Below are 16,945 nucleotides of genomic sequence, written 5' to 3'. Positions count from 1 at the left end.
TTTTCTGTATTACCCAGCACCAGGTTCTCTTACAACCGAAGCAAGGTGACTAAGGCAACATCTTAAAAGTAGCCACCTAGACTGTAACACTCATGAAGAGAGACGGAGAAGCCCTTCTCGAGGTTTCTGAAAGGGCAGGCACCTCTCAGGCACTTCACAGCTTCTCAGGCACTGGAACCAAAACTGACCCTAACACCTTCACTTCCCTGGACCCAAAATAACACTTCACAGAGTTCTTTTTGTTTTTTGAGCCTGGTAAACACCAAACATACACCCCAGTCTTCTCAAAAACGTAGGGAAAATAAGGGCTAATGTCAAAGCTGAGAAATAAAGTGTTAAGTAACATAGCAAGGCCATGAACTCTAAATACAACCAGAGTTTCTTTTGGACCCTGAAGAAAACATCAGAGTTAGTTAGTGTCACATGTGGGATGTCAGCATTTGACAGTAATTTTTTTGTCCAGTGTGAAAGACTGTTTTTTTAGACTAACATGAGTCTCCTTGGCAGAAGATGAAAAATGGGAATTAAGAAAGGGGGGGGGCGGGTGTGGTGGCGCGCGCCTTTAATCCCAGCACTTGGGAGGCAGAGGCAGACGGATTTCTGAGTTTCAGGCCAGCCTGGTCTACAAAGTGAGTTCCAGGACAGCCAGGGCTACACAGAGAAACCCTGTCTCGAAAAACAAAAAACAAACAAACAAACAAAAAAAAAAACCCAAAAACAAACAAACAAAAAAAAACAAAAAAAAACAAAAAAAAGGAGGGGAGCGATGACACAGTGCTCTAAAATTTATTTATGTAATTTATATATTTTTTTATAAACCATGAGTCCTTTAAGGTTTAAGAGAAATAGTTGTGTCATAATTAAGACACAAATTGTCCCTTACAATGGGAAGTACTCAGTGAACCACACTGTGAATATTAATTAATCAGAGAGGCATTCATGAGGCTATGGTACCTTAATGGAAATCATCTCTTTGTCCTGAACTTGCTTATTAAGCAACAATCTGATTTGCAATGTGACCTCCTTGGTGAGCTTGCCTTGGTCTAGGCTAAGGGATGCTGAAGTCAGTTGTTTGGGGAAGGTAGCTGCCTTTGAATTTAATAATGCTTTGTTGTTTAAAATTAAGTGTCTGAAGGCTGTAGCTGAAAATCCCTGAGAGCTGACTTAATTTTGCATATTCTGACAGAAGCAGGGGTCAAGAAAGCACAGCACGGATTCGTGGAGTCTTTGCTATCCTACTGGGACACACCAAAGCATTTCTGCTTGGAAGAACAGGGCACTACCTTCTGACCTCCCCATCAGGCACATGCAACCTACGGGAGTGTGAAGGGGTCTGTGTGCACATGTTTTACTCAACTATGCACCCTCATCTATGGGTGTGTGCATGCATGTACACATATATATTACATGCACACAATCACATTTTATGAAGTGCCTTTACAATTTTGAAAACCTCCACACAGATAATTTCCCTTTTTATGGTAGATGAGAAGGTCATTACTATCGCCTGCTATCATTCATTCTTTTAACCACTAAGTACTGAGTTCTTTCTAGATGTAGACATTCTTATTATTACCCTGCTTGTAGGCGGCAGGTCTAGGCGAACTGCTTGGTTTCAGACCTCAGGACCAGGGGCTGAGATGCATATTTTACATGCCAAAGCAGACCTGGCCTCCAGGTTCTCCTATCACCCCTCAGTCCCTACCTGGTGTACCTGGACCTAACCCTGAACTTTTTCAGCCCAGGGACTGCCCTTCCCAAGAAGCTCTTTGCTATATAATCTAGACATTTCAGTTTCTCCTTCCCTCTTCTTCTTATCCCCTTTCCTTCACACTGCCTGCTCCTCCTGCTTTCTCTCTTTCTCATCCCCCTCCCCCTCCCTTCCCCATGGTGACTTCTCTGGCCTTTCTTGGAGCCAGTGAACTCATCTGCCTGGAGCAGCTTCCCAACAAACCTGCGCATATATATAATAGCATATATATATGCATATATATATTATATGCAGGAGAATATAACTTATCACCTACACATAGTTCTCCTAGCCTCTTTTGTTACTTCAAGGACTACATGTCTCAGAAATATGAAAACTGGGCCTGCAAGAATTTTGCTAGGAAAGCAAGAATGAGTTGAAAGTTTAAGGAGAAAACAAGCCAAGACACCAACCTGGTGTTTCAAGACTGTGGCTTTAAGAAGTGACAGAAAAGGTAAATCTGAGTATTTTTCTACCCAAAAAAGTAGTCTCTCAGAAGTCAAAAGAATCAATATCTACAAGAGGTAAGGCATATAGTAAGTAGGAGAGGTGTTGTTTATTTTAAATAAATCATATTCAGGCAGGTTCAAAAGCACTGCAGGAACTCCCACACGCCCTAAGTAAGCCCGTAGGCAGTCTCTCCTGAATCACGGTCACTGAGTAAAATTCTAGGGGGGTGTACTGGGGGATGGGGGCTTACTTTTAACCAGGAAGAAATTCTTGATGATTAAATGTCTAATGTGTGAGCACTTGGGAAGGAAGTAGTGATAACCGTGAGTCAGCTTAGATTTAATCAATGAGAACAAGTCTTACAAACCACTCTCATTGTTTCTGATAGATTAAATGCAGTTTTCTTTGACTTGTATATTTTATACATGCTCTATTATTTACTAATGCCTTGGTTTAATCTTGTCAGTCTCCTCATGAATATCCTGAGCATGTCTACACATGCCCACAGATTGCTCTTTTACCGGAAGCTGACCGAGACCATCACGCACGAGAACTCTCACTGGAGAGCACTTAGGAAAGCGTTTTGCTATTATGCACTGAGCTGTGAGCTACAAGGTGAAGGGTAAATAAAACACAAACACTATCTTTAGATGCCTGATAGCTATTTAGGGAAGATGGAGAAAGACTGGCCTTTCCACACAGGAGTGCTCTGTGCTCAACTATGGGGATTTAACGGTTTGTGATGCACAATGCTGGTCGGCTTTCTATGCAGAGACTGTGACTATACTCTTTTTCTTCAGGGAGGAGGTGACAAGAAAACAGAGGCGTGTCTTCCAAAAGCTCTAGAATGCAGAGGATCCCCGAGCAAACACTACCACTGCTTTAGAGGTGATCTCTTCTAGTCAAAGTGACCTGAGATAAAGATTCTCAGAATCGTCTGAGAAATATGTTCCTTCTTAAAATACAAACATTTAAAGAGAAATCAGTTGTGTCTTCTCTCTATTGGTTGTGTGAAGTGGGGTGCCAGGGACAACAACACTGATTTTGTGATCAGGATGCTAATCCAGAGCTGATATCACTAAATATCTGAACCAGAACCAGTAGTGTTTTAACTCTTAGTTACTCTCTCTCTCTCTCTCTCTCTCTCTCTCTCTCTCTCTCTCTCTCTCTCTCTCTCTCACACACACACACACACACACACACACAAACACACAGACAGACTTCAGGCACTCAATTTCACGGAACAAAGCACAACAATATACATAATTAGTAACTGTATTTTCTGTTTCGATTTGTGCCTTTTAATAACACGAGGTTTTCAATGGTTCTTCAAATATTACAAATGAAAGATTTAAGTAAAAGTTAAAAGTATACTATAATGAATAATCACTGCTCTCAGTAAATCAAAAAATCTTTTATTAACTTAATAAAGTAATTTATATCTAGCATTTAAAACCATAATCTATATGCTACTACCTAGTACTTAACAAAAATACCATGAGAGGCCTTTGTTATGCTAGTACTATAAGGCTTTAACTAGAAAGATGCCTCCTCCTTCCTCCTCTTCCTCTTCCTCCTCTTCCTTTTGGTTTTCTGAGACAGGGTTTCTAGGTTTAGCCCTGGTTGTCCTGGAACTCACAAAGACCTGCCTGCCTTTGCTTCTAGAGTGCAGTGGATTTGAGTGATGTGTGCCACCACTGCCTGGCAAAAGATGTCTTCTTTGCATATTAACTTTGTAATCACTGCAGTCATTGGAGACATGTGAGTAAGTCTGCCCTAGCCATTCTCTAAAGTTCAGTGCAGTGGTATCCATAATGTCCTTCCCTACAGATAATCCACAGAGCAAGGAAAGTCCTTATCCTTAGAAATTACTGTATGTAAACAAACCACAGATAATGTGTACTGTGATATAATTACCTGGCTTGTGGCAAACCATAGCTGGTACCCACTCCAACCCGAGGCAAGCTGTAGACAACTTTTTTAACTGTTGCTTGGTCAGGAAAATTAAACATCACAGAGGCTGCAGTAGAAGAAAAGAAAAGGCTTTAGCAAACGACAGGAGAAATGACCACTTAGGACACAATATTCAAGGGTCTACACAGTGGCTTGTCTGCAATGGTAATGAGTCTTCATGGAAGATCAGCCTGTTCTACAGCTTTGTCCACATGAGATGGAAACCAACATCTTCAAACACACTTGGCTTTGGTGACAGCACACAAACAGGAATACAGACAATAATCAGTCAGTATTTGACATGCAAATGAATTGTATCAAGGGTAAGCACGTTATTTCTGGCTCCTTCAGAGACTTACTTCGGTTCGCCATGAATACTTCCAGTGCAGTGTTCTGCAGAAGGTACCGTCTGGAAAACACAGCTCGGATCTCACTGAACATCCATTTCCCATGAAGTCCCTCAGTGTATGCAAGAACCTAAGAGAAAGAGGTGAAAGGGAGAGTAACCAATACAGCAGGAATTTGACATCTGGAGGACACTTTATACAGAGTGCTGTATAAATCCTAAAGGAGTTAGCTTCTGCTTTCATGATATATCATGACGCTGAAAGCACCCGATTCTGTATATTTATGTCATTTCCAACTTTCTAAACTCTCTTAACTCAAGAGGAAACAAAGGACTAAAAACAATTATATATTAAAAATGACCCTGTGACTTAAACAGAAAATATCCTGTTGGTACTACCAAATCTTTGTCCTTTTTCTTTCTTTCTCCCTTCACAGAAACCAGTTACCACTGTGTTCAGCTTTTCCTGACTGGTCTAAGCAAGTTTTTGTTTGTTTGTTTGTTTGTTTGTTTTGTTTTGTTTTTTGTTGTTTTGTAAAAGGCAATGTAGCAGATGTCCCTAGGTTTGCAGGTTACATGTTCTGTGCTGTTACTGTTCAATTTCTCCCTGATAACCTGTCAGCAGACAAGACAATGCAGAAGTTAAGGGCTGTGTCCCAGTAAGACTTTATTTACACTGAAGTGGCTGCAGTTGGAATACAGATGGAATTTGGTTTAACCCATGGTCTAGGGCAACCATAACATTATTCCACTTTTCCATATTGCCTTGTGACTTTGGTAGGACACTTGATTTAAAACTGTCTAATGAGGATAGACCTATAGGCAAGTGAGGATGCTTTAGAATTGCTAATAAAACACATCGCAGGAGGCTGACACTCTCCTGCCCTTCTTCTTTGAATGCAGATGTAACAGCTTTCATCAGAGCAGTACTGGAGAATCATGCAGAACATTCCACAGAGCACGGAACATTCCATTGAACTGCCTGTTCTTTCCTCCACCCAGGTTAGTGCTGAGCTGATGAAGCTACATTTTCAAAGTATATAAAGCACATTCTGTCTGATGCACCAACGCTGCTATCAACGCATGAACATTTTCTCCCTGGACCTCTATCTGAACTTAAACTTTGGTGAAAACAGAAAGTACTCACACACATTAGGTTTCTGTTGCTTTGAAAATAAGCTATGAAACTCTTTAATGGTTCTTTTAAAAACCAAATTCAATATCTGTTCTTAATTTTGTTTTGGTATGTGTGTGTACATATATATTGGGCATATATGGGCATGTATATCCATATGTGGATATATATATATATAAATATATGTCTTAATATATGGATATGTATCCACATATATGGACATACATATGCTGATTATCTTCCTTAATTGTTTTCCACCATTTTGGGAAGTAATTGTGTATATGAATGTTTTGTTTGCATATATGTCTGTGTACCACCATGAGCATGCCTGGAACCTGTGGAAGTCAGAAAAGGCAGTCAGATTATCTGAAGCTGCAGTTATTTGAACTCTTGTGAACCACCATGAATGTGCTGGGTCCTCTGAAAAAGTGGCCAGTGCTCTTAACTACTGAGTCATCTCTCAGCCCCTCCACCTAACATTTTGAGGTGTGGTTTTTCACTGAATCTGGAGCTTAGCAATTCATCTATTCTGCATGGATAGCAAAGAACATCCATTCTCTATTGCCCTAGCACTGTGACTTTTGCAATATACTACCATGTAGAGCGCCTGCGTTTAGTAGCTACAAGGGGCCTAAGTCAGGTCCTTGTGCTCCTGTGACAAGCACATTATGATCAAGCAGCCTCCAGGACCCATTTCCAGTTTTGTTTTGTTTTTTTTTTAAGATTTATTTATTATATATAAGTACAGTGTAGCTATCTTCAGACACACCAGAAGAGGGCATCAGATCTCATCATAGATGGTTGTGAGCCACCATGTGTTTGCTGGGATTTGAACTCAGGACCCCCAAAAGAGCAGTCAGTGCTCTTAACCATTCCATTTCCAGTTCTTTTTTTTAATAATATTTTTAATTAGGTATTTTTCTCATTTACATTTCCAATGCTATCCCAAAAGTCCCCCCATACCATCCCCCCCGACTCCCCTACCCTCCCACTCCCACTTTTTGGCCCTAGCGTTCCCCTGTACTGAGGCATATAAAGTTTGCAAGTCCAATGGGCCTCTCTTTCCAGTGATGGTCTACTAGGCCATCTTTTGATACATATGCAGCTAGAGTCAAGAACTCTGGGGTACTGGTTAGTTCATAATGTTGTTCCACCTATAGGGTTGCAGTTCCCTTTAGCTCCTTGGGTACTTTCTCTAGCTTCTCCATTGGGAGCCCTGTGATCCATCCAATAGCTGACTGTGAGCATCCACTCCTGTGTTTGCTAGGCCCCGGCATCGTCTCACAAGAGACAGCTATATCTGGGTTCTTTCAGCAAAATCTTGCTAGTGTATGCAATGGTGTCAGCGTTTGGAAGCTGATTATGGGATGGATCCCCGGATATGGCAGTCTCTAGATGGTTCGTTTCCAGTTCTAATTTGGTGGGAGTCATCCTAAGGCCAGAAGGTCTTCAGAGGTGGTTGCATGTGCTTGAGGTCTGAGACATTCTGAATTACTCTTGCTAAATCTTGGCTCTGCCATTTGCTAATTTTAGATCTTAGGAAATTTACTGACTTCTTTTGACTTTTGTCCTCTGAAAGGTGGTGACAATAATAGCTGTCACTGGTTACTTTAAGAACCAGTGAACATGAAGGGCCAGCTCTATGAAGTTTTTCCCATGTGACAACTCCTCTCAGTTTATAATGCAAAACTTCTTCCCATGTATTTTAGAAAATGGTAACTATGGTGACTCACTGCGATCCATATTTACTTAGATAATATAACCAGCTGCACTTCTGAATTTTGTACACTAGTATAGTTTTTTTTTGCAGAATGTAGAAATAGAAGAATACAAGTTTGCCAACATCATTTGTGTTAAGTAACAAATATCTTAAAACAAATAGTTGAAAACTGCTTATGATTATTTAATATCTGCATACAATTATTCCATTAAGAAAAAATAATTAAGAGCACTGCAATTCAAACAGCCCACTGCGTAAGCCATGGCAGTTTCCTGGGAAGCCTCTGCTGGGCCCCTCATACTAATCCTGGTGTGCCATGGTGACAGTTCCATTTGTGCTTGGGGATACATCTTGCACACCCAGACATAGGTACGTTTTCACTCATGTCTATCCATAGGAACTGTGTTATAAAGAACATTTGCTCAAATACGTAACTGAGAAAACAAACCGGACTGAATTTATAGTCTTTTGGGTCCACCTTGCTCCTTCACTACTTGCTGTTAAGATGAATTTATGCCTCTGAAATATGTTCCCTCTATCAGCTTGCATGATGTAAGGCCAATCAGAAGCCACCAAGGGGTTACATGGAGAAAGGGCTTGCTTCCTGTGCTGCACTCCTTCAGAACTGCCTCGTCTCTGTGCCAGCTCCTGAGGTACACAATGGCCAACTGACCCCACAGGCCAGCAGTTTGCAAGGACTTCTAACCAGTTCTGGAGCAGCGTCTCTGGTGAGGATGCACCAGGAACAGTTTTACTGACTCCTTGGAGGGAAATTCCTGGAAAGAAGAATGCTAGCTAGAGGGCTGCTCCAGCAGGACCCTGTGTCTGTGCATTCAAGAAGCTACCTCATGGCAGAAAGGCCTCATCTCAGACTCCAAAACCAGCCCAACATACTCCTTCTCCTTATATGCAGAATTTCCATAGTTCTTGGAATTTTCTTTATTTCTTATTAGCCATTCCGTCATGGCTTTACTCTCGTTTTAATTACATTAAATTATTTACATTGTTCTTCAGCCATATACATTGTTAAGTGGTTTCTCTCCACTGCCTGGATTCAAAGGCTTCCTGAAAGGCAGCAAGAAAGGTTACACAGTGAGATTTTAGACACCATGGGGAAATTGTGAGATGGAGAATAGAAGGCTCTGCACATGGAGGCAGAGTGGCCAGATGGGATACTATAGGCATGTGATGAGGAGTTTAAATCTATTGGTGTGCATTTCAGAAATATAAAGGAAAATTACTTATAGTCAAATAAATGCCGATTTTATGGTATGTTTCTATAAAAATCTGGGCACCAAGCCCAGGTCTGAAATATGGACCGATACAATAAAGTTGTCCATGTATACCTACAATTGTTACATAATGCTACCTAACTTTTAGGACCTTCCATTGCAGTGCTTCAGCTTGCTCTCTTCCTAGTCTGAGATAGTCTCCTACATTACTCAAGTATTTTTATCAGCACTTGAGGTTTCTGGTTTTGTTTTCTTCAAGTCAACTTTCCTACATGCCCTGGTTGTGTCGTCCTGCTTCTGCAAAGTAGCTAATATATTACAAAATCTGATCACTACTACTTCATTTGCTTTCATTTCCTCAGCACGGAATAAATATGAAGTTCTTTACATTCTAAATCTTATGGAATCCTGTCACTTTTTAAAGTAGCCACTAACTGTTTTAAGTGTTTGGTAAACAAAAGTAAAGAGGAAAAGACCATGGTAACCTGTGCCCTAATGTCATCCTCATTCACCTGTGAGCTGAAGCACACGGGAAGCAGGAGGGAACACCGACTTGCAAACCACCTACCCAAATGTAAGCTTAACACACATTATCTGTGATCATGTTGAAGAAAAATAGGGCCGATGTGCACTCATGTGGATCAGACATGGACAACATTGTCAGAAACATGAACAGGGCTGTCAAATCAGTTTTGTCTTTTCTTTTCCTTCAGAGGCGGCTAATACTGTGTAAACTAAAAGTTCTCGTATAGTGATGGCCTGGCTGACCTTAGGTCACCTAACACACACACTAGAATAAGCAGCACATATACTTCCTCTGGGGATAGGGAAAGTGCAAGTCACGAGTAGGGTAGGAGCTGCTGTTAAGAACGACTGAGATGCCGCCGCCGCAGAGGTTGGATGTGTCGTCCTCGGTGCCCGTGTTCTATGAACATTTCCAGTTTCAACAATGTAGTCAAAGGGCTGGCACTCAACGTTAAGTTACAGGTTACTATTACTTTCATAATTCCATGTAAGTTACAAACGGCTCAGGACTGTAGTAAATATACTCAAGAAAGAACAGGTCCAAAGAAATCTCAGGTATTTATCCACACATGAATATATGTGTTTTTCCTACATCTGCCAGCAGAACTGGGAAGACTCCCCCACCTGGAAGAAAAGCAGAAGTGGGGATGGGAGGAGCTGCCCTATGCTGCTGGCTGACATCCTCTCCAGCCTGTCACTCCTGCTCTGTCGATGGAGAAATAAGAGATGCAGGTTCTTTTCTCCTTCATTTTCATAGCATCCGTCTCTTGCTAGAAATACAGAGGCACCCGCTCCTCCTGGGGAGTAAGATCTGCTGAGGGCGAAGACCCTCAAACACAGGCCCACGAGGTGGTGATGGAGAGATGAAGAGTGGGCACTCTGATAGGGGATTTAAAAACCCTCTTTCAAGACAAGGTATTCTCAATTGTTTATTTTCAAAACAAACTGGATCTATTTGGACTGCCAACTTAAAGATACTTACAATTAATCTTTGATGGTAGATTAGTAGGTGCTTTTAGCATATAGCTTGTAAGAACATTGAGTAACATTTAAGAGTGAATCTGACATTTCCTCTAACAATGTGAACATGATGTTCATCACATTTTATTCAATGCTATTTTAATGGTTGCCCAAATACTTTATTCAGATATTGTGTTAATTGTACATAATGAGATTCAACTTGGAATATAAATTATTGAAATATATTTTCTACCAAGTACCCAACAGAAATCATGTATATGTCATTATATCTCTTTTTTTACAATGAAAATTAATTTTTCTCTCATACAAATTATCCCAACCACAGTCTCCCCTCCCTCAACTCCTCCCAACTCCTCTCTCCCTTTATAAATTTTTAGCACATTTTTAAGAGAGGTAAATTATATTTTTTATAACTATTTCTGTATTTTTTGCAATCAGTAATATTCTCTAATGCCAGTAATAAGCTGGCAGGCAACAGAGTTAGTCATCTTACTGAGATGGAATTCTAATATTATTTCCCATTTTATGTTTAGTAATTAAAAATACATCCTAACCTAAATTAAGCAATGTTGTTGTAATTCTGATTACTAAACATCTGCTATCATGTCCTTTACTGATATATGCTATGAGATAGTTAGGGGTCAAACACTCTGTAGTTGAGAGTTTATGTAGCCCACCCATAGATGGCTTTTTATATATTAATCTTTAATTGCCGTATTTTACCAGCTTTGTACATGCTTACCATAGACTTAAGTCTTCCAAGGATCTGCCCTCTTTCTAGTGATGAGCCTCAGGTAGTTAACCTTTTCTTTTTTTTTTTTTTTTGATTCTTAAGTTTGCTTACGATAAGGAAAATATGAGCGAATCTCACAGAATGCTTGTGAGGTCAGATAATATCACTCTTTTTAGAGAAAAAGACACACACACATACACACACACATAGACAAGATCTCTGGTCCTAATCACTAGAAATGACATTATCAACAAATGCATAAAGCCTCATACAATCCTTCACTGAACTAAAAGCCATTGCCTGTTTTCTTGGCTGTAACTTGTATCATAGATATTAGCCAAATTAACACCTCTGACCTCAGGGCCCAGGTCTAGAGCAACAGCCACCGTTGCTCTGTCATCTGCAGTGAAGACTGTAAGGACACTTCCTTGTCTTAAAATAGAGTACAGTTAGTCCTCCTTTGTTCTATCCGACTTCTCTTAGTGCTTTCCCTATTTCATTGTCTTATGGTTACACAAACTAACCTCCATGAGTGACTGGTGAACAGCAGAGGCCCATGAGAAAGCAAGGCCATGGATATCAATGAGGCACAGTGGACTATGGATCCAGGGTGTCAATGCATGTGTTGTGAGGAGGGAAGGTGAAAGATGAGAACAGTAAGGGAGGGGTGGGAGCCAGATTACAAGGCTAGGTCAGACAAATTATATGGCTTTTGGGCCCTGGTCTGGGAACAATGACATGCCATTTGAGGGTTTTCTACGAAGATGCGAAGATGCCAGATCATTAAATTAGCACTTCAGAAATCATTGCTGTGACTACAGTGAAGAAAGGATCTTAACAAGGAAACAGGGGGTTTGTCACAATAATATACATAAACAGTAAGTCATTACTAGCTAAAAATTATAAACTCATCCAAGAGTGCCACTTGTGTCCTTTGCATTGTCTTACACTGCGGCAAGTACTTTGAAGCTGGTCTATTTTATTACCTGCATCCTTCAGAACTGGTAGAGCATGAGGGTGGAGACCTGACCAGATTCTATCTAGTCTATTATTCCTTAAGAAGGGCACTTCAATCACTTTGGTGGATCAAACACTTAGCAGTTTGAATTTACAAAAATGTTCAGAGCTGCGGATGGAGTCCTTTGCAAAAGCACTCTCCAAGGTGTGGACTGAGGAAGGGGAGCTGGGAAAGCTGTTTTGGTTTTGCCTGCAGCATGAATGTCTCCAGGTGTAAGCACTGTATTTTTTGGCTGCCTTTACCAATTTCTCAAGCTTGGCAAACTCTAAAAATCTTACATTTTTCTCTTTGCTGGTTTTTGTTTGTTTGTTTGTTTTTTAATGGGGGCTGGGCAAAAAAGTTATAATGACACGTTTGTAGAAACTAGAATATTAACTTCTTTTGCAACATTCTGCACTGTGACAATTTTGTAACTGGTCACATTTATACTTTCTTTTATCTTTAGACATTTTCCTTCAATTTCAGATCTGAGTTCTCATGCTTTCTTTGAACAAATGTGGTAAAAGTGCTATTTAGATATTACAAATTGTCAGGAAAGTTGTGTGGACTTTTGAAGATCTGTCAGGTGAGATGCTAATGTAATTATTCTAACATCCAAACTAGTCAGTGTTTATCAAGCAGACAGAAAAGAGAATTGCTTTTTTTCTGGCAATCTAGTTATGCTATGATAGAATTCTCACAATTTACAAGTTTTTACTGTGAAGTATTTAAATACACAAAAAAGTGAAAAGTGTCTAATGTTGTGAGAAATCTTAATATTTTTAAAATTAGACTCAAGCATCTCCTCCCAGGTTAGCTTATATTCAAGGGGACTCGCAGAAACTGCACAAAACAGAAGCTCCAATGTCTTTACAGCTCTGACCCACAAAGCTCCGAGCATTAAACACCTTGCAACAAACACTTTGTCGACAGACAGCAGGCTTCTCTGCAGCACAGGGCACACACACAAAGTGGGAGCTATGGATGCTAACAGCACTGCGAAATCCACATTTCATTTATCCACCCTGCACCTCTCCCCAGCTTGGAAGCCAACCATTCCGAATAATTTTCAGGTCCCCAATGTGCCATGTTCTGTCACTCTTCAGTGACCCTGCACATAATGTTTCTTCTGCCTGCCAATCCCTCACTGTTGTGTTCTGTTCATCAACTGCCATTATCGATTAAGCTCAAAGAATCTACTGCCCCTTCTGGGAGCCCTGCACTCACCTCTTCATAACAAAGCTCACCACCGTAACTCTTGGCTTACTTGGTGTGTCTTCAACACCTGTGACGCTACCACTCACCGAGGACAGAAATTCTCAATGTATCTCATTATTTACTGGTATTTGATGGTCATGTTAAAGCAGAAGCTATCCAACACATAAGTTATTTAACATCACTAAGAAATCATGACTATTTTAGCTGATCTGAATTTAATAATACATACGTTCAGAAAAGTAACTTTTAACAAACTTTATTAGACTTATTCAGTTTGTTTTATGTGTGAGTGCTTTGTTTACATGCATGTTTGTGTACCACGCGTTTGCTGGGTATCAGTGTGAGTCATAAAGAGGGCACTGGATCCCTTGGAACTGGAATTAGGGATGTTTGTAAGCTCCTGTGTGGGTGGTGGGAATTCAATCTGCACAGGTTGCAAGAACAACAAATGCTTTTAATTGCTAAATCGTCTCTTCTGCTCCTAAAAAAGTTCTTTTAATTAATTAATTTTTGTTTTTTCTAAAAAAGTTCTTAATAAATATGGCCTATAACAATTTAAACCACTCACTAGGGGGTCTCAAGTTGAGCTGCATATGGTGGCTGTAATTTCAGTACTTGGAAGACAAGGGTAGCAACTCACAGGATTGTAACTCCTAAGCTAGTCTGAGCTACACAGGGGAAGTCTTTCATGAACAGACAAACGAACAAGAATTGGCTTGGAGATTTAGGGCAGTAACAGAGGACTTTACTAACACCCTCAAGGCCTTGAGTATGATCCGTAGCACTGTGAAAAGGAGCAAACACACAAGCAAGCATCCAAAGGCCCCGACTGATTCCAAGTTTATTTCAGACTGGACTGGGCAGGACATGAGTGTTTCTCCTCTCTAGGGTTGTGGTGGCTATTCTTGGTTTTCTACTTGACTATATCTGCAATTAACTAAAACCAAGTGTCTGGGCACAACTGTGAAGGATTTTTTCTTAATTAAACCATTTGAATTGGGAAGATCACCTTTAATCTGGGCTATACCTTCTAATGGCAGCCTATGTAAAAACTATGAAAGAAGAAAGCATTTGATCTTTGCCCATTGCTATCTGTGGCAAGTTCATTCCTTCACTGACATTAAAGTCTACTTCTTTGGGATTCTAATGTAGTCTAAAGAGCAGTGGAGACATCCAGCCTCATGGGCTGAACAAAATACTGGGTTTTAGTCATTGCTGGACTAGCTGGACCACAGCCTGAGTCTATGTTTTGTTCCTTTAGAGATCCCCGACTAATACAGATGTTCCTCTGTACTGGGTTTACATAGCAGCAAACCCACAATCATGGCTACAGTAGAATGAACTGGGATGGACAATTCATATAAAGGCAGTTATCTCAATAGGAAACTTAGGATTCATGTCTGTGAAAACCCTGCCTAGAGTCACACTATCATGAATATTAGCTGTCTGGCCCAACCAGATAGTCTATCTTGACCATCTGAAGGTGAGGTATTCAAAGACACATACACACAAGAGAGAATGGGAAAGAGCCAAAAGCAGCAAGAAGACAGTCAGCAGGAACCACAGAGCCACGGGGATTCAGAGGAGCAGAAGCCAGGACAGATGAGATGGGTCTTGGTGCAGGCATTCTGTCTCTGGCTCTAGGTGTATCTGGTGACACTTAGCCCCCCCTGGCTCTAGCCACATGGGCTTGTTTTCAGCCTCTCTGACATACCAGGCTGCCTCCTAAGATTAAAAAATAAAAAAAATGCATGTCCCTCCCCTCCTGGAGGCATCTTCCCTCCCTTCTTTGCATGGTTCATTTCTCATTTGCCTATTGTAGTTTTTTTCAGCAGACTTGTCTGGCTAATTGTAATTTCTCTACTGCGTGATATCAAAGCAATATGCATGAGTTCTCCCCACAGCATGTACCCAAAGGAAATGTTGTGAACTGATTACATATTGTACCAATGGCATCTCTTCCAAACTTAAGACCATGTATTCCTCCTTATTACTGCATTGCTATTACTTAGTACAGTGCTGAAAACCCAGTAAAAATGTTTTTGTTGGATTATTAAGTATATATGGAGTCAGTATGTGGCTGGAAAAGGACAGAGTGCACATATCATTTTAATCTCACTTGACATCTATGATTGTATGAACAAAATATTTCACAATTTAGCTAATAGCTATTAATTATTGTTTTATACTATTTTTAATATTTCTCTGAAAATAAAGTGACATTTCAGTTTTAAGAAAGCCCCACAGAATTTTCCATTTGTAGGCTAGTGAGATGACTCAGTGGGTAAAGGTGCTTGCAGCCAAGCCCTTTGACCCGAGTTTGATTCCCAGGAGTCACATGGGAGAAGTAGAAAACCAACTCCTGCAAGTCGTTCTCAGACTTCAACACACACACACACACACACACACACACACACTAACACACACACAAACACACATACAACATACACACAAACACACACACACACTAACACACATACACATACACACACACTAACACACATACACACACACTAACACACACACATACACACAAACACACATTAACACACACACACTAACACACATACACATACACACACTAACACACATACACACACACACTAACACACACACGCACTAACACACACTAACACACACACTAACACACACATACACACACTAACACACACACACTAACACACATACACACACACTAACACACACACTAACACACGCACACAGAACACACACACACACTAACACACACACACACACAGAACACACACACACATACACACACCAAATATGTATGTGTAATTTACAAAAAGGAATTTTCTACTTGAATCTTTCTGTGTTTCCTCAGAGGAAACTGACCCAGAACCCACTTCTGCTCCCTGCTCCACCATTGCCATTAGACGACTATTGTAAGTAATCATGTCAGATGTGTCCTCTCTTCTTCCCACACCTGAGTCAAGGCACTCATCCCAGAGACAGAGTAGATGAGGAAAATGTCATTCTGAAGAAGGAACTAATGCACAGGTCATTCCCTCCTCTGGATATCCCTGAGATGATGCTAAGTTCAGAAGTGCTGATGACCTCAGTATGAGAAACAAGGAAGCCCAGCGTAGCCCACCATGGCAGAATGGAGAAAGACAGTGAGGCCGAGAAAAGTAGCCAGCTCAACCAGACCGGGAGACCTCCTAGTTCTAGGACTTACTCACTCAGCTTGCTGTCATCTACAAATGTCTCAGTATGTGTTTCTATGTCCTACATCCAAATTATCTTTCTCTAATATACACTTTTGAATTAGGAAATCTGTACACAGAGAGGACACCAAGTCTGTTGTTTTTGCCCCAGGCTTCATGCTTTGCTCTTTACCGAAAGAAAAGAGTCTCTGTGTATCAGTTTAATTCTCCATAAAGATAAAACTGCCCAAGACAATGAAATCTACACAAACTTTAAAATAAGCAGGTATTAAATGTTTTCAATGCATCGTGTTCTATAATAGCTCTCCCTGTTTGCTTGGAACATTCCTATTAGTAATATCTGCTGCTCAAAGCAGCATTTATCTAATCTACCATCTACTAAGTGCCTACCATATAGGCACCTGGCTCACCAGGAACCAGGACCACAAAATGATTATGAATAATTTTCTAATGAAAAGACTTTCCTGTGTGTGTGTGTGTGTATGTGTGTGTGTGTGTATGTGTGTGTGTGTATGTGTGTGTGTATGTGTGTGTGTGTATGTGTGTGTGTATGTGTGTGTATGTGTGTGTGTGTATGTGTGTGTATGTGTGTGTGTGTATGTGTGTGTGTGTATGTGTGTGTATGTGTGTGTATGTGTGTATGTGTGTATGTGTGTGTGTTTATGTGTGTGTGTGTGTATGTGTGTGTGTGTATGTGTGTGTTTATGTGTGTGTGTG

General features: G+C 40.5%; 1 protein-coding gene across 5 annotated transcripts in view; it reads right to left on the bottom strand.

Moving 5' to 3' along the window:
- Positions 1–16,945, bottom strand: part of Nbea (neurobeachin) — a 539,067-nt gene that overhangs the window by 89,612 nt on the left and 432,510 nt on the right. For all 5 annotated transcript variants that reach the window (XM_021158784.3, XM_029475178.2, XM_085835883.1 and 2 more), the window contains 2 exons: positions 4,513–4,630; positions 4,118–4,220 (listed from right to left, as the gene is read on the bottom strand). In XM_021158784.3, coding sequence (XP_021014443.1) covers positions 4,118–4,220; positions 4,513–4,630 — 221 coding nt within the window. The remainder of the gene's footprint in view (positions 1–4,117; positions 4,221–4,512; positions 4,631–16,945) is intronic.

The sequence above is a fragment of the Mus caroli genome, unplaced genomic scaffold (assembly GCF_978045245.1).
Source record: "Mus caroli unplaced genomic scaffold, Mus_caroli_1 scaffold_3, whole genome shotgun sequence".
Classification (NCBI taxonomy): domain Eukaryota; kingdom Metazoa; phylum Chordata; class Mammalia; order Rodentia; family Muridae; genus Mus; species Mus caroli.
This window is presented reverse-complemented; position numbering and strand designations above follow the sequence as displayed.